The 26,444-nt window shown below is 41.4% G+C and overlaps 2 protein-coding genes across 2 annotated transcripts in view; one reads left to right on the top strand and one right to left on the bottom strand.

The window, feature by feature from the left end:
* The window catches only part of si:ch211-67e16.11 (uncharacterized), a 12,427-nt gene extending 2,527 nt beyond the window's left edge, over window positions 1-9,900 (top strand). The window contains exons 2-8 of the mRNA XM_020657136.3: window positions 225-497; window positions 3,336-3,590; window positions 4,562-4,732; window positions 5,591-5,722; window positions 6,509-6,675; window positions 9,300-9,560; window positions 9,645-9,900. Of these exons, the coding sequence (XP_020512792.2) occupies window positions 225-497; window positions 3,336-3,590; window positions 4,562-4,732; window positions 5,591-5,722; window positions 6,509-6,675; window positions 9,300-9,560; window positions 9,645-9,821 (1,436 nt within the window). The 3' untranslated portion in view covers window positions 9,822-9,900. The remainder of the gene's footprint in view (window positions 1-224; window positions 498-3,335; window positions 3,591-4,561; window positions 4,733-5,590; window positions 5,723-6,508; window positions 6,676-9,299; window positions 9,561-9,644) is intronic.
* Window positions 9,901-14,586: 4,686 nt separating this feature from the next.
* Window positions 14,587-26,444, bottom strand: part of abcb6b (ATP binding cassette subfamily B member 6 (LAN blood group) b) — a 34,328-nt gene continuing 22,470 nt past the window's right edge. Inside the window, exons 17-18 of the mRNA XM_065962290.1 lie at window positions 19,811-19,879; window positions 14,587-15,742 (exon numbers count right to left, since the gene is read on the bottom strand). Of these exons, the coding sequence (XP_065818362.1) occupies window positions 15,628-15,742; window positions 19,811-19,879 (184 nt within the window). The 3' untranslated portion in view covers window positions 14,587-15,627. The remainder of the gene's footprint in view (window positions 15,743-19,810; window positions 19,880-26,444) is intronic.

The following is a 26,444-nucleotide window of genomic DNA, read 5'->3' as shown; positions in this document are numbered from 1 at the left end:
CTAAAGTAAATGGATAAAACTCTGACAAAAGATCAAACAATGAAACATTCACTCAAATGATTTCTTTGGCTCATATTTAAGTTTCCATAATTTTCCTAAATTGAGCTGGAAAAGTAAAAGTTAAAAGGAAGTAATTGTTTGAAATGTTACATCGCACCACCTGAGCTATAAAATGTTTTATTTATTTTCATTTAAATCAGTCATTCCTTTTATTAACCTTGCAGGTAGTTCAGACAAAGTTCTCTCCATCCTGCCGGACTCCTCAGGCGGGATGATGAGCTCCAAGTCTCGGGGCGGTTACAGCATCAGCCAGGTGCTGAACGGAGGCGATGGTGCCCACAGGTACCAGCAGGCTTTTCCCGGCCTCACCGCTCATGATGCAGTGCTGGTGTTGGATCCGAATCCCGGGGAGAACTTTGGGCACCCGGTGGTCCTCTTCTATGTGGACGTGAATGTGACGAAGAAGAGATGCTCCCACATGGATGGCATCTACCTGGGTAAGCCAACAGACATTAATAGTTCCTTTGTTAGATTTTTGGCTGTTTAATATCTTAACTTTCATTAATTTGGTCGGTTCAGTCCTGAATAGTTGGACCGACTGGCATTGGTTTGGCCTAGTGGTCAGAGCTTGCACACCATGTGCAGAGGCTAAATCCCCTGTGGCCATCCTGGGATCGAGTCAGACCCTTGACATTTGCTGCATGTCATCCTCCACTCTGTTCTCCAAACATTTAATATCATCTTACTGTCCTACAAAATAAGGGCATGAATAGCAAAAAAAAAAAAAAAAGACAGCTCAACACGCTCAACAAACTTTGAGACGTTGACTACTAGCCAATCACAACACAGCAGGGTTGAATTAGGCTAATGTCTTTGATAATCACTAATGGGGTGCAGCAGGGCTCTGTTCTTGATCCTTCTCAGTTTAGTTTATTCATGATTCCTAAATTCATTATTATGCAGATGATACGATTGTTTCTGCCTACAGCTGTACTCCAAAGTAGGCTTTTATGCTTTCTAATTTGATTCTTTTCAAATATTATTTCTTGATCATAGACATGTTTTAGATTAAAAGTCAGCCCTGTCATTCAAACATTTAGTGCAACTCATGTGAGCCCCTGCTGAGAGAGTCAGTGTCTTGACGGCAAATTGTCCTACAAGGATCATATTCAACATTTGACTCAAAGTTTCTACACATCTAATTCTTATTGTTTGGACCCAGTGGTGCCTGTGATACCGCTTTTATGAACCTGGGCTTCATGCAACCTTTTGTAAAGCCGGTGGTTACTAACTGAGAAGGCGTAAAAATGGATTTCAATTTTGGGCTTAATCTCAAAGAGTTTATTACAGCAATGTTTGTAGTAATGACGTGAAAGATATATGCATCAATACAAGCAGCAAAAACAGTTTTATTAGCAATAAAACAGAAGCATAAGGAATAGTATTCCATCACAGTCATACAGTATCAGGATAACTATAGGATCCATGCACCAAGTATACCTGCCCCTGTGTGAGATGTCTACCTGTGTGTATATAATGTGTAGGCCTATTTGACTCTTTTTAGTGTGTGTGAGTGTGTGTGTAGAAAGTTCTGCCCTGAACTGAAGCAGAAGAGAAAGTTAAAGTTGAATGTGCATGGTCTCACCCTCTGAAAGCTCCATTTATAGCTCATTGTCTGCTGCAGAACACTTTCCAGCTCAGTGGGGGGTCCACCCAGCTACCTCTCCTGCACTTTTTGCCCTCGGCGACATCTGATACAGCTCCATCTGTGTGGGATAGCGTGTGTATTCTTGCACTTTTTTTTGTGATAACCAAGTGGAGTTTTGGGCTTAGAGAGGGACTTGTGCATGTTCAGGGCATTTTGGTTGATCGCCTCATCTTTATGGACCATTTAAGGAAGAACTTTCAGAATTTTCTAGGTTATAGAATTGCAGTTTCAGAGTAGAAACTTCTACAAAGGCTGAAAGTTCAGTTTTCCATGATGTGCAAATATGCAAGGCTACCACCAAATCTGTTTGGTGAAACAATTAGTGGCTGGTTTGTTTGTATCTGTATCTGACACTAAATGTAATCTGCCTTCCTGGGCCCACGCTTCTGTCAAATTACATTAAATCAGCAAGGCTTTTTTCATTAAACCTGCTGATAACTAAATGGAAAAACAAACAAAACTTAATGTCAGGTGTTATGAGAACCATATTGTAGTGTAAGCTTGATTAAACGTGTAGAAAAAAGGCCTTTGTTGATTTGTTTTTTAATGTTTAGGATATTTTCTCCCATTGCTTTACTTTTATCTTTTGTCTTAACTCAGCCGTCGGAGAAATACAGCGCACCTTAGTCAGATTGTGCATTGTTGAATGAAGAGATAATCCCAGTTTTGCAATTATAAACTCACCATGTACATAGAATCTGCACATTATAACATCAAACTTATCTGACGAGTCACAGAGGAGGAGAAACTCGAATGGTCCAAGAGGAAAGCCCGAGTATTTTGGTCGACAATGAAACAGCAGCGTTTCTAAAAAGCTCCACTTTTGGTGATGGCAAACACCAGCTTCACTGTGCATAAAAAGGCCAAAAGGGAGAGGGGAAAAAAGTGTTTCCACAAAGTGCTTTATTCATGTAGAAAAAGTCCAAAGGGACAGGCAGTGGATGTATTCCGTGACGGTCCTCACACAAGTCCTGCAGAAGAGGACTTGTCTGAAAGTGCAAGTTGTTGACCTCCCGCTGTGCAGGAGGTTATGCCCAGATGTTTGAGGTGAATTCTGCCCCGCGTAACACGAACACACACCTGTCAATTATTCATACAGCGCTGAGCCCCCTGCTGGGTCCTGTGGATGGTTTTGGATCAGAGTCTTTTAAGAGAAAAACTTTCTTTAGACCTCATTTAACCCTTAGAGGACAGGAGGCGAGGAAGAAATTGGGGGATAAAAGGAGAGGGTGAGAACACAGACGGAAAAAATGAGTACTGAAAAATAAAGAAAAAGCTACGCAGGTGAAGTGAGGCTTATGCAGGCGGTAAGAAAATAATAATCAAGCAAAGAAATCTAATTAATTGGCACCTACAAAACAATTCTCCCCAATGTGACCCGGGCCCCCTGAAGACTCTTTGTTACCTCCTCCTCCTCCTCCTGCAGTCCAAAGCCCTTTCCTCGCCTCGTTATCAAGACCTATAAATACCAAACACTTAATCTTATCGTTTCTTAACAACACTTTTACCAAAGTGATTATTCTCTGAGAAGGTGGCGATGCCTTCTTACTTCTGACTGAGGAAGTTGTAAATCTAAACTTGTCCCTGCAGGTGACCCTAAAGTTTCTTTCTCTGTCTTTGTCTTCAGGTGAGGAGTGTTTGACCCTGGCTCTGAAGGGTCGTTGTCAGAACCAGCTAAAGCGTAGACAAGCCAGTCCGGACAGGATTATCGGTAACGCGCACGGTCGGCTGGGAGGCGTTGCACTGCGCGGTGGTACCATCACAACCAGCAGCGGCAGCCGTCTGCTGGACCGTGCCATTGGAGGACTCTGCGAAGTCCACTTTCTGCCACTGGTGATCGGAGTCGGGGACAGCAACCGAACGCAGAGACTCAGATGTGTCGGTAGGTCTTCATATACTATGTTCAGATGGGCCATGTAGAAGTTACACTTTCCTTCTTCCATTGGAGGATAGCAGAGAGGGGTTCAGTTTTGCTGGTATCCATACGATGAGACGACAGCGAGACAACAACTTGAGATCTCAGTAAAGAGGATCCCCTAACTCATTACAAGTAGGAAGTGGGATACAAAAAACCTGCTAAAAGCAGATTTAGTATATTCTATGCAAACATGCTAGCAGCTAATAAGCTTTCATTTGTACTAGAGTTAAGGCTGATGGGAATGTTAATCATAATACCAAAGAAATTAAGAATTTGACCATATGATGACGATTAACTGTCTACTTATTTGGTTTATTATTATAAGTTGTAGTAGTAGTTGTACCAAATTACATGTCAGGTGACTAAGTGCTACGAGGTATTACCTTCAGAGGTAAAAGATTTCAACCTCATGGTGAAGGCAGAGAATCTTTGAAATCATTACGAGTTCAGATGTGAAGAAAAATGGCCAATAAAATCTTGACTAAATTTCAAGTTAGGTTGTTAACCCTCACCTGGGTTTTATAGTGGGACTGGCTTTCTATTGAACTCTCTGTGGTTGGAGGCCCAGTGATCGTATTATTATTCTCACGTTAAGGCCAAGACCACCCACACCTGCAGCCTCTGCCAGCAACCTGGGCCTCGTGAGAAACAGTGCTGGGAAAATGTTATCATGCTGTTATGGCAAACAAAGACAATCCTCGGGATAAAAACCACAAACCTACCTCTGGCTGCAGATATCTAGAGATGAAGTCGTTTTTTAAATTGTCGATTGTGACTCGTTTAAACCCACAGCTGACTAAATATATGGACATACCAAATCTAATTACACCTAATGCCAGGAAATGTGTTTCATCAATGAGTCCTGCTTCCTTTAGAAGTTGAATCACCTGTAAATTCATCTAAATAACGTTTTACTAACCTCTTTCCTTCAACAGAACATGCAGAGTTTGCGAGGTGCCCTCAGCCTCTACCGATGGTCTCTCCCAGTTTGCCCATGTCCAGCTGTGAGCTGAATAAAAACACCAGACGGTGTCACCAGCAACCACTGGCCACACACCTCTCCTGTCGACTGTACCAGACCTGTGACCACGCTGTGCTTCTCTCAGGTTGGACAGTTGTTGTTTTTCTCATGTTTGGATTATTACGATCACATATCATCAAATACTGAGACTCTGAACTCAAACCAAAAATAAATCAATCACAGTTTTACCTCAGTTACGATGACTTAAATCTAAAAACCCACAGGCTGTAGTTTGACAATCATAAAACCAATGGGAGTTAGGGCTTATTACTGGGGACCTGCTGGTGTTAAAGTAACCAGCAGTTATTCAGATAAGCAATACAGGGGATTTCTGGGCCAAGGGTCCTTTGTCTATGTACTGAGTCTGACTAGAAACATGTTTGTCAAGGTTCCCAATATGCAGGTCTTATCAGTTTATTCCAAAAGGAGACAAAACTCAGTAAAAGGTCTTAAGAAGTTTCTCCTAATCCAAAACAATCTTCTTCATTTTTTAATCGATGGAATGAGTAAGAGGTCTGTTGTTCATGGTCAGCCGTATGTGTGAACGTACATTTCCAGCTCAGCCGAGCAGTCAGTTAAGAACTGAAGCAACCTCCTGGATAGGAGATGAGTCCTTGGCCTTTTGGTTTTGAATTCTCCATCTGACTAGAAACTTGAGACACGAGAATAACATTGGAGAACTTTAACAGAAATTGTGCCAAATGTCATTTTGTAATCCTTCTGACTAACAAACATAACATCAGCCGTCGTAAACAAAGGAGACCTCTTAATAAAGGACTGATCAAACTGGATTACATGGTGTCTTTGCTTATAGTCGCTGAGGTCAGTGGACTCTCTGGATTTAAGCCCGGAGCCCTGCCCTTTGACCTCAGGGAGACATGGACTGGAGGGGGGCAGGGGGGTGTTTAATGTTCCCTCTGTAAACTCTGTATCTCCCCTGCAGGTGGTTGGCAGCAGCAGATGACGTTCCAGCGCCATGTTCAGAACCTTCAAAGGTTTTACCGAATGCTGCAGAACAACGGCTTCCATAAAGATCACATCAAGACCTTCTTTGCAGGCAGTGGACAGCTTCCTGGTACGACTGTGTTGCTCTATGAAAACCAGATTTTCACTTTCTTCTGTTCAAACGCTCTGTAATGACCACGGTATGAGTATCTGGTGATATCTGACCAGGTTGTTTTTTACACTCTGTAAACAAACAACAAGCTAGGGTTAACCTGTAATCAGGACTTAAGCCTGTCTAACTGCCAATTTCCACTTCCAGTCCCAGCACGCCATGGTCCGTCAGGGCGCCATTCGCTCCCACTCTAGTCAATGCTCCTGTTTCCACATCACACCACGCGGCCCGTCTCCACTACGCTCCCTTTCAAATACGCTCCAAGGCTATTGTCAATGGATCTCACTGCAAGCATGCATCAAGCTAGATCGACCCGGACAGGAAGTCAGACAAGGAAACGCACGAAAGCGCCCGGTCAATTTCAAAATAAAACACAACATACAGACTCCTGATCGTATTTTCCATCACTTTATCAACATGACGTCAAAACAGAATTTAGAACAAATCATCCTCAGAGAGCCAAAGTATTCTTTCTCAAAGTACTATTTATTATTATACCCGTGCGTACAGATGCTCATGTTTACGCTCGCGCTCTGGAAACAGACCCAGTGAAGCGCCGCCTGAAGGAGTGTGTAAACTGGTGGTTAAACCAGAACAGGTGCTGCAAAAGTGAAAACACAAAGCACCGCTACTTTAGAAGGGTTTTACATTTTTGGTTGGAAAAAAAAACTCCACTAACAATCGGCTCGCCTGACGATCTCTAAAACGTGTCTAACCCTTCGAACCTGTTTCCGTCTCCCACAGAGGATATGGAGGGAGTGTACTCAGCAACGGAGAAAGCAGTTATTCGTAACCACGTGTCATACGTGTGCAGGAAGCAGCACTGCGCGGACACGTTGGTTCTCTACCTGAACTCACCGACGCGCAACGATGGCACCATGCTGTTGTGGGACGCCAACCTCAACGGCATCGTAAGAGACACACACACACACACACACACAGACACACACACACACACACACACACACACACACACAGACACACACACACACACACACAGACACACACACACACACACACACACACACACACACAGACACACACAGACACACAGACACACAGACACACACACACACACACACACACACACACAGACACACAGACACACACACACACACACACACACAGACACACACACACACACACACACACACACACACAGACACACACACACACACACACACACACACACACACAGACACACACGACAAATGAAATCAGAGGCTTTATTCTCAATAAATCAGTCACCCTGCAGACGAGCCAACGTTTGCTCACAGTGTTGAAGTTGAGACTTTAAAGATTTCACTTTTTGGGGGTCTCAGTCTCAGAATAGAAAGCATTTTAACTCGGTGCTATCGGTCAGACTGGGCGGACTTCGGATTTTAAAACAACATCGGCTATTTTTCCACATCATTACTGTGATTAGAAGAAAACGTGCACACACACACTCACACAATAAAAAATAAAAGAGATACAAACAAAGAGGGGAACTGTGGTACGATCCAGTTTTACAAGCAGATTTAGACAAAAACAAACAAACAAACAAACAAAACAAAAGGAAAAGGATCAGTAAACAAAATGAATGAATTAGAAAGAGGGACAAAATAAGTAAATGAGCAAACAGGACAAAGAAAAACATGGGGACAGTATAGTAACTTATGTAAAATAAAACTGGTGGGATAGGTTGTACACATGGTGACCGTTTTTGGTGTTGTTTGTTTTTGTTTTGTTTATTCACTTTGTATGGATGCAGACGCCTCTTTCTAAAATAACAAATGACTTAAATTCAATTCTGATGTCTATCCCTCAACTAAATGACACGCCCGCTAAACACAAGATGATGATTTGTCATTGATATTTATGGCCTTGGTCTTGACTCGGCCTCATAGGACTCTGGTCTTGGATATGTCTCGGTCTCGGTTAGTGTGGTCTTGACTACAACACTAGTTTCTCAAGGTCAGAGACTGCAGAACTGGACCTCTTCCAGCAACTAAGGAACTTTATTTCAGAAACAACTGGAGTTCAGGTATAGATGCCAGGTATGTCATGCCAAAGTGTCTACAACCCAGACAGAAGGAGACACTTCAAACAAATCATCAGACTCTGTTTTTTTAAAGCAGTTCACACAAATATCTGTTGGACACACGTGGCAAAAATGATCAGCCTGATAAGATGATTCCTCTGACCACACAAATACATGACAGGACCACCCAGGCAACAGCATGTCTTTCATCGCTTTGTGTCTCAGAACGAGGACGTGAGCACATCTGAGTCAAGACTGGAAGTTTACCTCGATTCATCAGGCTGGACTGAAGTCCTGCAGACTTTTGTCTTTACTTTAAACCCGACAATATGTTTACATTCTGTTATTATGTTAAATCAGGGGGCCCCAAATTCTGATGATAAGAATATAAGACTCTTCTCCTCTGTCGCCCCCCGGTGGTGGAATGAACTTCCAAACTCCATGTGATCTGCAGAGTCCCTCTGCACCTTTAAGAAAAAGCTAAAGACCCAGCTCTTTCATGAATACCTACTAACTTAATGATGATGGTCTCCATATTATTGATGATGATGATGGTAATGACGATGGTTTTTGTTTGATAACGACGACTTATAAGATGGTTTCTATACTGATTAGAGCTCTCAAGAACTGCCCTCAATGTTGTGCTTTGCCTCTGGTCACTTCCTGTCAGCACCTGTGTGTCCAATCAGACTCAAAGCTGATCGTTTGCTCTTACTCACATTGTTCCCTTTTTTCTAGATCCTTGCTTGTGTTGTTCTTTCTCTGATGTACGTCGCTTTGGATAAAAATGTCTGCTAAGTGAATTGTAAAATTGTAGAAGAAAGCTCTAGTTTAACCAAGTGGATGCTAAAAAAACATCTAAAACTTTAGTCCATGGTGTTCGGTATCACTATCTTGTTAGCTGAGGTGCTAAAGCTGTGTTGATATCATGTTGGTAGAACATCAAGCAGAGGGAGACCTCCTGTTCTGTCCATCTCAATACACAGTCTGTGGATGGGACTGTTGCAAATCTGTTTGGCGCCATATTAAGTGAAAACGCAGGCGGAATAATGGCGTGAAGGCATCCCGCTGCTGAGCTGGCATTCAAAGAGGCGTAACAGAAAACTGCAGCGATGGCAAGAGGAAACAACGCCGTTTGTTTACACATCACGCCTCGACTGCACACGTTACAGCATGAGGCTGTGTGAAATCACACACTGATAAATATTAGGCTGTTGAGGTGTTAAGTGTAAAAGTGCAAAGGTCAGGTCGCTGGTAGCGCAGTGGTTAGTGTGCCCGCCCCATGTATGGGGGCTATTGTCTTCCAAGCGGGCAGCCCGGGTTCAAGTCCGGCCTGTGGCTCCTTTCCCGCATGTCATTCCCCACTCTCTCTCTCTCTCCCCGATTTCTGACTCTATCCACTGTCCTATCTCTACATTAAAGGTACAAAAAGCGATCGCTGGTGTTTGCAACCCAAATGTAGTCATTGAGTCCCATAAATCCCCCTGACTCTGTTTCCTCATGTTCTCTCAGGCTGATCTCAAAGAAAGATACTCGGTGAACGAGCTCCTCACCGACCTGGCCGGCTGCAAGGCGACTCGTGTTTTGCTGTTTGTGGATCAGAGCTACAGCGGGGTCCTCTCCAAGAGGCTGCGGGGGTCCCAGAAACACACCAACGTGGTTCTCATCCAGAGCCAGACACGGCAGACCCACCAGAGGTCGAACCCGGGCTGGGAAGACAGCAGCTGGTCCTACATCAGCCCGGCAACCTGCCTGCTGGACCACCTGGGAAAGGTACTTTGATCGCACTTAAGGTTTGTTAGCTTCTTTTTGAGCTTCTAAGTATTTATGTATTCAACTGTTTCCATGTTTTTTCAGGGTTCTGGGATGTCTCGCCTCCTGGAGCCATGGGCTGGCCTTTTAAACGTGACGTTGGCGGGGGCGCCCTGCAACGCCACGCCTCCCCTGACGGACAACGAGATGCGGCGAGAGTACCAGGGCTGCCAGAACCTGCCGACCGCTCTCTGGCACCAGAAACACCGGAGGACCAACTGAGAGAGGGAGAGAGACACACTGAGATGGACTGGAAAGAGAGAGAGAGAGAGAGAGAGAGAGAGAGAGAGAGAGAGAGAGAGAGAGAGAGAAACAAATGAATCATGGACACGCACACCGTACACGAGTGTTTGCAGTACACACATGCACTTTTTCTGGTGTGCGTTAACGTAGGACTTTATTTTCAGTGTGCCTCGTTGACACAGGTTTGTGTTTTTTTTTCTGTCCTTACTAAGACAGTAACCATAGCGATGACAGCTCATCCCAATGGGATGGGTGTCCTGAACACCATGTGAAGCGTGTATGTGTGTTTATGAGTTCAGCAGGAGGACAACCACTCTCGGAAACCAGTGCTAGCTTTTGCCTCGGTCAGTGTGTGTGTTAGCGTGTGTGTGTGTGTTAGCATGTGTGTGTGTGTGTGTGTGTGTGTGTGTGTGTGTGTATGCAACATCTTCTGGGCACTTAAACATTTCAGAGCCAATCATCTATCTCTATTTTTATCTTTACAACATTTATTTCCTCGTTGTTCTCTTATTACTTTATCTGTGCTGTCCTCTTCTTCACCTTTTGTCGGCTACTTTCCTACCACCTTTCCTTTCCTATCTCCTCCTCTAACCCCCTCTTTCCTCTCTCTCTCCTCCTCCCATCCTGTCATTACTTGCATTTTTCATTTTATTCCTTTACCCCCTCTCCTCTCCCAATATTTTTTTTGTAAATGCCCTCCTGTGTTCCTCGTGCTGGCATTTGATTCCTTTCTCAGCTGTTCTGTTAAAGTCTTTTTTATCTTTTCACTCCTTTAGTTTTGTTGTTTCTTACTTTTCTCTAATCAGTCTGGCCTATGTCCAAACTGTGCATCAAACTGCCAAGCAGAACCATTATTTCTACTTTCAAAGAAATTCCAAGAGTGGACGTTTGGGTCATCCAAACAGCGTCCCACCATAGATCATGTTGCTCCTTTAGAAACCTGTCCAAAAGTCCAAAACCGAGACACGATAACAAGAGACAAACAATCCCTTGTTTTCTAAGACAATCCAATTCTAGCTTTGGACTTGTGATATTTATCTTTAACCCCCCCCCATTTCTGTAAAACCTGTTGAATCTCCGTCTCTAGACGTTCTTCCTCTCTAGACGTTCTTCCTCTCTAGATGTTCTTCCTCCCTAGACGTTCTTCCTCTCTAGACGTTCTTCCTCTCTAGATGTTCTTCCTCTCTAGACGTTCTTCCTCTCTAGACGTTCTTCCTCTCTAGACGTTCTTCCTCTGGTTACTCCGGTCCATTTAAATAGGATAATACTTTATTGATCCCCAGAGGGGAAATATCTTTTTGTATCCACATTGTCACAGTAAAAAGCATTAATATTTTTGTTTGCTTGTATCTGTTGTCTCTTTTGAGGCCTGCAGTCCCAAACAGCTGATCGGTGGAGGAAGTTGATGTGGTGCGCAGAAGTAGCGCTAAAACAAAGTGGCTTTATGACGGAAGAGTTAAACCGCCAGACTGTTCTCTATATAGGTTTTACTTGCCTTGACATCGTTTTTTTTGGTTTGTCAATTACGTGGTACATAATGTCAGCGACGAATAGCATGGTTTCCATGACAACACTCCGACCGGTTTCTCAGTAAAGGACCTGAGCTGAACCGTGTTTCCTGTGGCTAATACGCTCGCTATTGACAACATTTTTGAAACTATTTTGCAGTGCAAGCCATGTATCCTTAAATTTCCATTGGTGATTGGCACAAGGATTTACCATTCGCTAATTAAGTTAGGGTAAGTATGCCTTACTTCTTACTGAGAAGTAAGGCATACTTCTCAGTTTGACCGGGCTCCAAGCTCTGTGTCCCGAGTCCCCACAAATATCTATAAAACACTAGTATGTCCCTGTTCAAATTTTATTAAAACGTTACGGCACTGTTAGTTTTCACACTGGACTCAGACCTGCCTCTCTCGGGTGAAAGTCCTGTGCTTGTTTTTATCTCAGTTCTCTACACATCATCTTTGGAAGTCAACATTAAAGTAAAAACTGGAACATTTTTCAGGGCTCCGCTTTGGTCTTTTTTCAAAAGTCATATCTTGATGCCCAATTGGCGGGACAAAAACATTCTCTAGGATATAAAAAGAGATAACTGGTTGCTTTCTGAAGTCAGGAAATATATTTTAGGATTGAGAGATGACGACTTCCTAACCTGAGAAGGAGGACACGAGAAGGGACAGAAAGCCAGGGATTGAGAGTCAGAAAGTGGTTGGCAGTGATCATGATTAAGATATGAAGCACTGAGACTGCCCTCACTGCAACACAGACTGGCTATGGCATTTTAATAAGGGCACAATGTGTGTGAGTGTGTGTGTGTGTGTGTGTGTGTGTGTGTGTGTGTGTGTGTGTGTGTGTGTGTGCTCATTCACATCTACAGAAGCACCATATGAAACAACACCATGTCTTTCATTAACCCACCCTACACTCACAATGTACATGTTGTCCTCTACTTTTGGTGGAATGTGTGATTTATGTCTGTACATTACCTCCTGTCCTTTCTACATGAGTAACCATATATACCACAGCCCAGTGTACATCTCATTCCCTTTCCTTCTGTTTTTGTACCGGTGTATGTTGTTGTACTGATCTGTTCTACAGTAGAGATATCTTTATTAAAGAGACGGGTGTTGATTGGGAAGACTAACTTTCCAAATGAGGGGGAACATTACGGACCACAACTGTGTCCAACGAGGTGATGAGTGCATATTCACAGTTTGTGTAATCATCTGTACAAAGTGCGAGTTGTAAATTAGCAGAAATGTTTTTAGTTGCATGCAGCAAATCACAGAATCTTGTCAATAAAGTAGTTTTAGAAATCAGTGAAGTTCTTGCGGTTTACTTGTCTTGGTTTCCAACTCATGCGTGACGACGTATAATGAATGAAACAAACCGTGAGCGAACGTTATCTGGAAAACACTGAAGGGTCAGCCATGTTTGGCACCAGACACAAGATTAAAAACACCTGTGAAAGGGCCTGAAGGTTAGAAATTTCTATGGGGTGCTACGGATTGGACGAAACCACCAAAATGTCAAATTTCTCACCAGATCCGTGCATGACCATTTTGGGCATGTTGAAACCTCCAAAATGGCAACTCCAACCAAGAAAGAATAAAGAATAATGAAAATAATTCCTTGCATTCCAGTAGGGGCCCCATGGTTGGTGCTCGGGCACTAATTATTGGGCACTTGCTTACAAATACATCTTACCCTCCTGCAAATGTAAACTAGTCTGGAACCTCTAATTTTGTTTTCAGAAGGTGTTGGCAATGGTCGCAGGACCTCTGAATTCAACTAGATCGACCTACAGCAACAAAAAAAGCAACATAGAGCGTGATGTAGAAATAGGGCAGGGGGCTCTGTAGCTGCCAAATTCTGAATTCATTGATTAAAGTCTAGTTTAGTTTTTCAGGGACCATGTACAAAATATACAAGTTAATTAATGAGTGGAGATGCAGAGCACCAGATTTAGCTGATCAGCTAGCCTCCATCTGCAGTCCCTGGGCAGGTATACACACACGATAGAAATTACACAATTAATCCTTAAAAAACAGGATTAATCCAGATTACATCATAGCCACAGTCCAATATAATGCACAGATGTTTGGCATGAAATGATTTTAAAGCCAACATTTACCATTAATAAAGCAGATAATGTCGTGATTCAAAGTCATGTACGCCATCTTGGTTGTGTACAAACTGCTTTAAGGTGACTAAAGTTGATCCTTATTAGATCAACTGTTGTGATTGTCTGACCTTGAATTTCCTTTTGAAAATGTTGGAGAGAAATCTGCCTGAATGGGAGGAGCACCAGACGTATCTGCCGGAGCAAATAAAACATGAGCTCGCAAATCCGTCTGGATCTCAAGCTAGGACAGAAAACCATTAACCTATTTCAAATAGTGTTTTCTATAAACCTGACACTCTGATGGGTGGCAGATATTTTTGGTGTCCAGATTTTCAAAATCCTGTTCATTTTCTGCAGAAGCAATGTTGGGTGACAGGCAGGGAAAGAATTGCCAATGGATGCTAAACGGAAACCAGTCTTACCAGCCCATAAATACCAAGAGTTCCCATTAGTTCTGTTAGTAATTACATGGAAAATAGATGTCTGTCGGTCACACTATATAAATGTTATCCACCCCCATCTGCTAACTTGCAGTAGTGAATATGGGGGCTGGCAGGAGAAACTCCTGGTAGAGTTGGCGTAATAAATTTGGCTTTAGGGATTCAAACATGCAGCTCACCCTGAAAATTCTGAAAGTTTTCAGGAATTTGGGGAAGTGTGAAAACACCTCTTTAAACTTTTTTTTTCTCATAAAATAAGGTTTCAGGTCAAGAGAGTTGCATAAATGTAGCTGGCATGGATGAAAGGTGGCAGGTTCAAAGTAGTAAGGCATTCACATCCTCATAGGGAGGCTAGTTTTGTTGATCATCCTGGTTTGGATCGTACAAGACAAATTGTTTACAGAGATAAATCAATATTTTTCACAACAAGAATTTGTCAGAATCAAGTTTTTTGCTCTTTTTACTTTTTGTAGACTGTTTTGTACTTCCAATATGTTGGTTGTATCACTCTACTTATGACATAGTATTTCTTCTTCTTTAGAAGGACAATATAATTTATAATTACTGACACAAAATGAGACTAATTAGTGGACAGCCATTTGCTGCGACATGATGAGTTAAAATAAAGTGGATTAGAGGGAGAAACAGAAAGAATATGAAAGCAATGGATTTGAAAAGCTACATTAAGACCCTATTTTTCTTCTTCAGTGAAGCATTGTCTGAAAATCAGTTGAGTTTTTAAAAACATACAGGTCGCAAAGTAGAGCCCCTTAATTTAGAAAATGTTGTTTGAAAGGCATTTATTGCTAAGGGGACACATTTGCAGCTCCCCCATCTGTCTCACTTCCTCTGGCCCTCAGGCTCCTGATAGTTTTACTCTACACATTAACCTTTGACTCCAGCTGGCACTCTCAGTCCATACAGGATGTTTTCACCAAAAACAATCTCAGTAACACAATCACCTGGGCTTCTAATGACTCAGATGTAATCTTCACAATGAGAACACCTGACCACTGCCACCTTCTTCCTCGACACAGGAGCTTCCACCTCAACGGGAAGTCAATTTGTCCAAATGTTCCTCTCAGCTCCCAGGTTGTAAGTTGGATTTTACCTTTGCCCGTTTTACTACAACTGTTCCTTCATTGAGGTCTTTATTCGTTGCACTTGTATGCTAATTGGTTCAGGTTGTCATCACACCAGTTTTTAATGTCGACTTCTACTAATAACTGTTACTTACTAGAAATTCAGAGGTTCTAGTGTTGGAGATGTTAGCCAAATGTTGACTTAGATACCAGTACTAAGTTTAATGTCACGATACTGAAATGATTTGTACGATACTCGATACCTAATGGATCAGACAAAGATGTCCACAAGGGATCTAGCAGAACAGAGCAAGGCTAACAGAGCCCCACTTAACTGCTTTAGTCGAGCTGCCAGGGCTGGTCCACATATATGTATCCCAGCGAATTGTCAATTGTGTCAGGTCGCGTGCAGGATGATAGCATATCAAAAATAGCATATAAAGCCTTTAAGATGAAGAAATAGGTATTAAAAGTGTGTGTTATACACCGGATTTTACAGTAAATGTAAGGTTGACATGTTTCTGTTTCTCCTTCATTTATTTGAGCAATGGGTCCACAAACATGAGATAAGATTACATCAGATAACAAAAGCATGGAGTGTGCTTTTAATTTAACAAAAAATGTTCCATCCGGTGTCAGATATCTTGGGTTTCATTGTTCATCTGTGATTCTGTTTGTGTGTCGAGACTTTTCTGTTGTTTGGTCCACATGGCTGCATACAGACCTCCCTGGACCAGCAGCTCCTCGTGCCTGAGCAAAAACGAGAAACAGAAATTGATATTAGACAAAAAAGGAAAACCATAACATTTCCAAAAGTGCATCGGGTAACCCCTCTGTGCTGTTTCTGGCCTTCTTATAAAAACCGAAATGTAAGATCAACATCCCTGTTTCATCCTCTTTAAACTACCTTTACTTTTGTTTCAGGACTTTTAGTATTCTTCAGGAGATTTTAAGTACTTGTACGGTTCTCCATAACCTGGCTCCATATTATTTAAGATCAATTTAGCTCAACATTTCAATTATTTGAATTCTTAAGCAGGGTCTTTTGACTTTTCCACACTCCAGGATGTCACCACATTTTATTTATTTATTTATTCATAACTTGTTTTGTATCATATATATGTGAGGAAAATAAAGATTTAAAGAAGAGAAAAATGGCTCACAGATTAAAGGAAAAGAAGAAGCCGAGCAGACAGGGGAGAAGGTGGGTCACTCATAATGTCTTGTGACACCAGAGCGGCTTTAAAAACAAAGTTGAGCTGCCTGAAATCCTCCTTCAGACTTTAACCAACTTTACTATGAATTAGTAAAACGAAAAGTCTGTCACTGTCTGGACTTCCAGACAGAAAGAGAGAGAGAGAGAGTGGGAAACACTACGGGGGTCAGAAATAGAACGATACCAGGAAACTGAGACAGAGAGAGGGAAAACAGAAGGAGCAGGTAGATGAAGGAAACATTACGACGGGATGAAATGCAGAGAGAGAAAAAGAGGAAAAAGAGGAAGACGAAGAGAAAAAGAGTAAACAAGTAAAAAATAAATGCATAAGCAACAGGAGAATAAAACAAAAGTTAAGAATCCAGGCCTCACATACTTTGTGGTTTTTTATGTTCAAAGGTTTAATGTTGTCTGTGTTTTTACAACGAGGAAGGGTTTGAGATTTTTTTAAGGCTAACAGTAGAATTAAGACAGATTCTTGTGTTGTCACATTTAAACAGTGAATGTGTTTACATGGACTGGAGATTCCCTGTTTTGATCAGGTTTTTTAAGTTTCCTGTTTTTGTGTTTGTAAACATCATATCCGGATTTCAGAAATTGGGATAAGCCCTTATCCAGATTATGCGACCTGTAGAACTCAGAAAGAAAATGTTATTCAGTGACATCTACACGCTTTAGCCAAGTGGCGTATCAGAAACAAAAAACATGGTGACCAGATCGTCTTACTTCTGGAGTAATGAAGAAACTGAGTTTTGTCTCTTGGTAATAAAGAATTAAAGAGAAAGAAAGTACAGCAGTAAGCGACGGTGGTCTCATCACAGCCACCTGAGCAAATAAGATGCAGGATTCAGAAACCAGGTTATTAGTATTCTTCATGTATACAGGGACATGAATAACCAGGTTTCTCTGTAAGGCAAGTAAGGCATGTAAGGCAAGGCAATACAAGGCAAGTTTATTTATGTCGCACATTTCAACAACAAGGCAATTCAAAGTGCTTCACACAAGACATCAAAAAGCATCATGACAGAGGAAAGAAAAGAAACATTAAAATAGAACATTTAAAAGTGAAAAAAGTTGAAATTATTAAATCTGAAAATATGTTCAAATAAAAATAATTCAAATTAAATTAATTGAAATAAATAAAGTATAAATATAAAAAGAGTCAAAAGTTACAGTGCAGAGTTAAAGTTTAAAATCTTATTAAAGCTGTTTAATGAAAGGCAGCTGTAAACAGGTGAGTCTTCAACCTGGATTTAAAAGAGCTGAGAGTTTCAGCAGACCTGCAGTTTTCTGGGAGTTTGTTCCAGATATAAGGAGCATAGAAACTGGATAATAATATATGTAAACAACATATTCCAAATATAATCAAAACAGGGATAGGGCTCATAACCGGGATACTGAAGTCCATGTAAATGGTCTCTGAGTCCTCAGAATTAGTCAGCTCGGCGTGGACGTCCTCGTAAAGAATGTTAAGCTTGGTGACAGCCTGAATCCTGACACCGGACGCTGAACTGGCCTGTCCTGTGTTTACATCACATTGTCGATCAGAAGATGAATGACTTTTAGTTGGGGTTCCCCATACTTGCCTGCAGGGGTCTCTCCATGTGTTTACCCCTCCGACACATGTGAATGATTAATCTCTCAGGTGTGTCCCCAGTGTTTTGGTGGATTACACAATCAGTTGGATCTACATTGATGAAGTTTAAAATATTTGCTTTTGTTTTCTCAGAGCGTTCTGTCTGTATCTGACTAACATGACTCACAATACGCCACAAAGTCAGTAAAGTATCTGTCATGTTCTTTGTGTTGTTCTCAGATGAACGGACGCAGACTCTTTTTTTTCTTCTCGAGTCCACCTGTTTCTAAACTAAGCACGCTTCATAATAACATAATGCCATGCATGTGTTGAAATACGATGTTATGTACGAGAGGTAATCGTGCTCAGACCCGGTTAGTCCTGGAGCAGTGTGAGTGCAGGCCAGCAGGGGAATGGCTAGGGGGGGCAATCGTTTCTAAGCGCAGTATGGGACAACTTAGCTAGTGTGGGTGTGCCCTTACTTTAACATTACATAAACACATTTGCGCCCTAAGGTTTTCAAAGACCCATATTAGATTTGCACCATCCCAATACAGACACCGTGTGTGGTTCACCAGATAAAAGCTGTGCAGCTCCTTTAATGTTTTAACAGGTTTTTATAATAATTTATTTGGATGAGTTGGTGGTGGCAGCGTAGTTGTTATATGTGACGGATGTTTCATGGATGCTTAAATAAATTGTATATCTCAGGTTCAATAAGCATATATCATTAGGGTGAAGTATATCACTTCCTCTTTGTGTAGCATTGTGTGTGTATTGTGGGGGTGGGGTGGGGTGGTATTGTTCCTCAGTTTGTGACAAAGGAAGTCCTTCTAGCTCCTATATCAAAGGACTGTACGCATCAACGGTTAAGTGGCAGCTCAAGTGTGTGTGATTGTGTGTGTGTGTGAAAGAGAGAGAGAGAGACAGAGAGAAGGAGAGTCTCCTCTTTGAAATGTAGACATTACTCCGACCTGGAAGTCACCTCTTGGCAACTTCTTTAAAAAAAAAAAAACAACACTCACATTTGAAGTGATATTAAGGTAAATTTTCTATTAAATTTGGGTAGAATGAGCAGAATCCCTTGACCTGTGTAGCGTGAGTGTCTCCTGTAGGTATTGTAGGAAAGCATGTCCATGTGTGTATGTGTGTGTGCACATTTGTTAGCGCCTGACTGGATACAGACAGATTTGCAGTTGACATGGCTCATCCTTTCTTGACAATTATTTAAAAAATATGAATACATAACAAAAAGTCCACAATTGGTCTGTGTGGAGTGATTGTCCCCTTCTGGTCATATAGGAAAGTATGTGTGTGTGTGTGTGTGTGTGTGTGTGTGTGTGTGTGTGTGTGTGTGTGCGTTAGTACCGACAGAGTTTATGGAGGTCCCCTTTTTTATTGTGCAAAGAAAAGTTAGGGTTTGAGTCATGTTTCAAGTCCCCTCTTGGCATCTTCTTTATAAACAAAAAAATCTAACTACATTTGAAGTAATATGATGATGAAAGACCTTAAAAGTACATTTTCTATTTAATATATTTTTTTAAATGACCAGAAACAAAAGTCCCCAAAAGGTCAGTGTAGCGTGATGGTCCCCTGATAGTAACGTAAATGAGAACATGGATGTGTGTGTGTGTGTGTGTGTGTGTGTGTGTGTGTGTGTTTGTGTGTGTGTGTGTGTGTGTGAGAATGTTTGTGTGTGTGTGTGTGTGTGTGTGTGTGAGATCAATCAGCCTTTGGGGCAGGAAAAGATACCAGAAAGTTTAAGGGTCACCCACAAAAACACACTCAGAGTGTTTCTGATCTGCAGATAACAAATTTGAAACCACTTAGGACACACAAGATCGTTCAGGTGTGTCGAACAACCTCTCACACACACACACACACACACACACACACGCGCACGCACACACACACACACACACACACATACACATACACACAAAAACCCATCAGTAGATGTTAGTCAGTGATCAGATAAAACAACGTTAAAACACTATCCCAAACTGAAAAAAAACAACAACCTTACCGTCCTCTCTCTGCGATCCGCCCGTTGTGAACCACCAGGATCTGATTCGCCCCAGCAATAGTGGACAACCTGCAAAATCATACAAATATTATTCAACACAATTCCTTTTTCATTTCCTCATTTTATTGCTTCTTGGCCATATATAAAGCATTTAAAGGGGGCATATTATGAAAAATCCAGTCCTTTGTTTGTGGTCTGCATAAGTCTTACAACACAGAGAAAAATGCTCCGTTTCAAATGTGCTATCCTTGTGATGTCACAGTGGGATTCTGGTACAAAAAAAAAAAAAAAACCCTTCTCCTCCCCTGGTATCTCCACCCATGGATATGATGTTTTTCTGACTACAGTTTTGATCCTCATGTTTGGCATTTTGGCCGTCAACAGCTTTGTTTTATGGAACAGATTTGGACAAATCACAAAACCCATTGGCTATTTTCTGAACATCATACAGCCTCTGGATGAAAATGTCAATTTCTGGGGGCTTCTGATTCAGATCCTGTACAACAATCAAACAGAGTTTTTATCAACATACAGACCTTCAGATATACACAGTAGATCTCTTAATCTTTGGAAACATTCAAAGGGTTATTATTATAACCCTTTGAGTATTAGTATCATAAGTTATATTATTATAACTTGGTTGGTATTTCTTGGCAGCGTTAGCTAAAGTTTATTTTAAAAAACACTTCATAAATAAATAAATGGAAAGTAATGCATCATGCAATTATCCGTCAAATACAATGAAAACTGTGTGTGCCCAATGATTGTTTGTTTCTGTGCCGACGTGAGTCCTTGTGTTTCTTCGATCGCTGCTTTGGGACGCAGCTTCAAACATAATAATAGATGTCATTAATAACAGATATACAGGCCAGAGCTATGAAAACAGGATCAAAGTTGTAATCACCGAGAAATATTCTTCAAACATGTGCGTACAGGAGTTAGCAGATCAAAGACTGAACAAGGTCTGACTGATAAATGAGGAGAAGGAGGAGATGAGAGAAAGCTTCCAGAGGTGTCAGAGGTCATGCAGAGAAGAACAAGGAGAGGAAATGTAAGGGACCCACATTGTAATAAGTGAGAGAAGGATTGTGTCATATAATCCGGCTTGATGTTAAATGTGTTCAGCTGTCGTGTAAAAGCAGAGCACACAGTCATTCCTTGGTAATCACTCACAGAAACACTAGTTCCCTTTAGGTCTGCCATGTTTGTGAGACACACATGCACAGCTGAGTGTGTCGCTCTCGGTTGGAGAACTCTGTATGAACTTGTCTGTAAATTATTAAAGTTAATATTTATGACCAGTCTCTGATGAGAGTCTGATTAAAGCCACACACGCATGGACCTAAATGGCTCTGAGGCTTTGGGATGTGGCCTAATGGGGAATCAGGAATATCATATCCAAGGTGTTGTAATATGTGCAGATGAAAGGTTGCAACTTATTCAGAAGTTTTTGGAAGAAATTAGAGCTTGTACGGTTTTTGAGGTATCATTTCTTTTTCAAAGGTTGACATTTTTCCCTCATGCCCGATGCTGCATGCAGAACACACAAAAAACTGGTCCTGCCTTCCTTTCCAAACTGCTGAGTGTCACTTTAAGCTTCAGCAGAGCCACCACTCTGCTTTAATGTCATCAAGGCTATCTTTGGACGTTCACCTTCAATATTTGATAGAAAACCTCGGTCAAAGGTAGAAATATCTCTCCCCAGAGACTGCAGACGTCAAAGGTTTTTTTTTTTTTCCTCCACTCATTCAAGCTTATATTATTATACAGCAAGAGGAAAGCATCCAACTATTTACATAAAGGTATTTTACTTATGAAATGTGGTTCATGATCTATTTTTAACCTAAGTTACAGTTTGCATATCTGCTCCTTGTATGGATAGAGTCACTCATGCTAACCATCTTTCTAGGTCAGACATCATTTTTTTTTACAAATCATATTTGCAATTTCAACATTTAGTTATGATATGACACAATATATCCAATTGAGGTCAAATCACACATGTAAATAATCAAATAAACAATGACTACATTGCTTCATATTCAGGGTCCTGGTATTGTTTGTTTGGCTCACTTGGTGTCATGGGTGTCAGGTCCCTTGAAGAACACAGAGTTTTTCTGTTTTTCATAACCTCTATGCTTTTCCTGATACATCTGCTAAACGGCAAGCTGCATGTAGCCTAAACAGCATGCTGCATGTAGCACCCGGTTAATGGAGTGATTTCACTCCTGCTCAAAAGTAAAAAGTGGGGCGCGCTGGTGGCGCAATGGTTAGGGCGCGGGTCCCATGTGTTGAGACTCTCGTCTCGAGCGGTAGGCCCGGGTTCGCTTCCACCCGTGGCCCCTTTCCGCATGTCATTCTCCGTTCTCTCTCCCTGGTTTCCGACTCTATCCACTGTCCTCTCTCTCCCTGATTTCTGACTCTATCCACTGTCCTCTCTCTCTCTGGTTTCAGACTCTATCCACTGTCCTCTATCCACTGTCCAGGTCCATCCACTGTCCTCTCTCTCTCTGGTTTCTATCCACTGTCCTCTCTCTCTCTGGTTTCAGACTCTATCCACTGTCCTCTCTCTCTCTCTGGTTTCTGACTCTATCCACTGTCCTCTCTCTCCCTGATTTCTGACTCTATCCACTGTCCTCTCTCTCTGGTTTCTGACTCTATCCACTGTCCTCTCTCTCTGGTTTCTATCCACTGTCCTCTCTCTCTCTGGTTTCAGACTCTATCCACTGTCCTCTCTCTCTCTCTGGTTTCTATCCACTGTCCTCTCTCTCTCTGGTTTCAGACTCTATCCACTGTCCTCTCTCTCTCTCTGGTTTCTGACTCTATCCACTGTCCTCTCTCTGCATTAAAGGCACGAAAAAAGCCCAAAAATAAATCTTAAAAAAAAAAAAAATGTAAAAAGTATGAGGTAATGAAAGTGCACCGTGTTCCCTGCTTGATTTTATAAACAGATTTCCGCCGTGTTCAGGGGAAGGAGAAAGATCCCTCCGTATCCAATAAGGGAAGTTTACTTTCAATCCAAAAACTGACAAGAGACATCCGAGCTCATCCTTCAAACCCAAGGCATGATCTGTGTCTTTGTACGTTTTCATTTTATTTAATGCTCAACTGATTAGGTCAGTAAACAGTCCTGATCCTGCTCCATCTGTTGCTGCTACTGAAAGATTAAGAAGCTGTTGGATCAATTTAATCAAAGATCTGCAGGTCAATATACAGACTGAGAGACTTACACTGAAAAATGTATAAAGGAAACTAAATAAAAATATTCACTAAAAGAGACATCAGACACGTCTGACCCGACTGGATCAACCAACACTGAAACAAGTTGACAAGATTATTGAATCTGTTTGGTTATCCTGTTGAAGTCAGCTGACTCTCCAACAACCCGCGGGGCATTAATAGATTAAAACTGGGATGTAACAACAGAGGCCATATTAACAAAATGATTGCACGGCTTTTGTGCCTCCTTAACCTGTGCAAAAAAAGGGAAAAAGATACCATCTAATTCCTAAAACACACACAAAGGGTTAAACGCATCCCTTACTGCCTCGCAGAGCAAATGACATCTAGGCGCTGGTGCTGTTTGCGTATATTCAAATGAGCCACTATGCGGCCATTTTGAGAAAAAAAAAGCCCCCTCTTTATGCAAATTGGCTGCATCACAAGTAGCAACTATGCACAGAGTGAAAAAGTCTGTTGAGAGTTGGTGGAAACTGCGCCGCGGTATTTATAAGAGATATAATGAGTTAAGTATCCATGGAAAACAATTCCACCTTTGTATGACTTAATGCTAATCTGCAGTATAAATGAAGTCATTAAATATGACTTTACTTTTACTGATATAACCCGGGGTCGAATCAGTCCGGGTCCATCTCCACACTTCATCCCTGTGGAAGCTCTCTGCAGCCGTTACCATGACGAGGATGTGAGTGTTGTTTTGTTTTTTGTTGTTCATGCTTGCGCCATCCATGGTTCCAACTTTAAAACTCACATTTTTCGAGGTCTGGCCTCACAATAAACTTGAGAGACTCCCCTCCCCTCCCCCACCTCATCATCTTTATGCTGATAGAACTTCATATATCTTCTCTCTACATTTACACACTAAATGATCTTTGTGAATTAGTCATCAAGACAGAAAAGATCATAAGAGCTATGACCATTCTTAATGAATCAGTCCCACAGTTACCAGCAAATACAATCCATACGTTGTTTCAGATACTCAATACAGGTTACACCATGAATATATTATTAATCACCAGAGTTTATAGTACAATTGTAAACAAATACTAATGATGGTGGTGGAATCATTAGAACATGTCCAATTCAATACAACTGCCAGTTTATGCAATATTCCCTTTTCATTGAAACAAATCAAAAAGATAAAACATCTATATGAAATCATGACGCTTACTTCAAAGCCACTTTTGTTATTTTTTCTTTCCGGAAGCAAACTTTCATTCAACAGTTTATGAAGGTGAGTTGGACAAATGCCTCGAGCTTTAGTGTGGACACAAAGACGACTTCTCACAGTCAGCATCTGTAAACAATGAGGGTATGCATAACTCAGAGTTTCCATACAGGTGCACCTTCTCCTGAAAGTTTGTTTTTGTGAATCATACGTTTTTATAGTTGTTTGGGCGATGACTAAATGTGTTAAATGTGTATGCAAAAGCTTTAAATGGGCAGATTGTTTCACCATACTATAAAAACACTAAGGCTGGTTTAGATTTATTCTATGGTCTTTTTATGTCTTTATCTTTAGAGATAGGACAGCGGATAGAGTCAGTGGGGAACCACAATCGACAAAAGGAGACACACCTCGGATTTGAACCCGGGCCAACCTCTCTTGAGAACTCAAGCCTGGGGCGCGACCCACTCACCATGCCACCGGGCGCCCCCAGAAGCACACTGGTTCAAGTGTTTCAATCGATTATAAGAAAACAATTCAAATGATGATGCTTGATGTGATGACGTCATACTATGTGCTGCGCAAATACATATTTCATTAATTAATTGTAATGTTCAGTATTTTAAATATTTAGAGTATTAACAGCAGCTCATACGGATTTAAGAACATTTCAACAGACAATCAAACCTCACACTGGGGCGCTGGTGGCGCAATGGTTAGTGCAGGCGCCCCATGTATGGAGGCTGTAGTCCTAAAAGCGGCCAGCCCGGGTTTCTAGTCCGGCCTGTGGCTCCTTTCCAGCATGTCATTCCACTCTCTCTCTCTCTCTCCCTGGTTTCCCTCTATCCACTGTCCTATCTCTACAATAAAGGCACAAAAAGCCCCCCCCCCCCCCACAAAAAAAACCTTACACTGAAAGTTCAGACGTGGCTTAGTTTAGAATTTTTAAATAAACAGAGCAGTGAGGGTGATGTGCGGACACCATACGTTTTCTTTAAATGCATGTTTTGGACATAATGAGGGAGAGAAGCTGATAAGAAATGGTCTGCACCACGAGCAAACAACGGTCTCACGCTTAGTGAATAAAGTTGATGGATGCAAGAGGTTTTATAAACAATGTACAGACTGCTTTAGTAAACAGACAAAAAAAGCAATCACACATATCAATGCAGATTACTACATCTTCATATCCAATAACTCAAGGTAAACTGTAGTTTAAATGTTCTGATAGCTCATGGTGTAAATTGTCCCTGATGTTGGGGGGTCCCTGTTGCTTGGTGAAACGGATCAGATCAAAATTCTATCCTGGAAGATATAGGAATGGAAAGCTGGTAAGCTAAGTAGTTATAATTATTTGCAAATTGTAAAATACTTTTAGCCACTCAGCTAAATTATGTTATGATATTTTGAAATTAAACCAAAAAATGTCATAGGGCATTCAACTGAAGCATCGTGGTAGATTTCTTCGTCCATTTTAAGACTCAAGTGGAACAGCTGTCTGATTTGGAAACTGCTTTCCATGATTCTTAAAAACTTCATTAACTCTGGTCGTTAAAGGGAAACTCTTAATTAAAGCTTTTGAAAGGTGGCGGTAAATAAGCTATCCAAGTCTGTGATACAGATAATAAACAATATCGTTTTTATTGCAGAATTCAAGGCCTGTTGTTTTGTGGTTTATTGACTTAAATAAAAACCACTAAGGCCTTCTTTCTGATATAGGAAATAACCAAAACAGCTGAAAGTAAAAGGAAAGAAGGATCTCCATTCAGCTCTGGTGGTGACTGGAAACTCTCAGGAAAATGAAAAACACAATTTGTTGATTAACCGAACGCATTATATAAACTTCCCATGGAATGAAACAGATGATGTAATAATCCTTCCGGTGAAATCTGGAAGTCTGTCAAACAAAATATTGTTTTTAGATTTTTCCCATGTAGTGGAAAACACACTTTGAAGTTTCAGACTGTGAGCGTTTGACCAAAGGGTCGATCTCTTTCTGTGCATTAGAAGCTGTACTTTGATCATGTTAGTCATGGAGAGCGATAAAATGATCCGGTGTGCTCCTGTACCGGAGGAAGTGTTGAAGCCTGTGTTAACACAGTGTTGCAGGAATCAGCACCACAGGCTTCTTCTCTCTTGATGTCTTTTAATGTCTGCGAGTGTCAGAGCCTTTCAAGTCTTTTTCAATATCACTCAGACTGATGAATAAGCGGACATCTGTTTCTT

Source organism: Labrus bergylta, chromosome 13, assembly GCF_963930695.1.
Source record: "Labrus bergylta chromosome 13, fLabBer1.1, whole genome shotgun sequence".
In the NCBI taxonomy this organism is placed as follows: Eukaryota; Metazoa; Chordata; class Actinopteri; order Labriformes; family Labridae; genus Labrus; species Labrus bergylta.
Note: the sequence above shows the minus strand (reverse complement) of the source record. Positions and strands in the feature narration are given on the sequence as shown.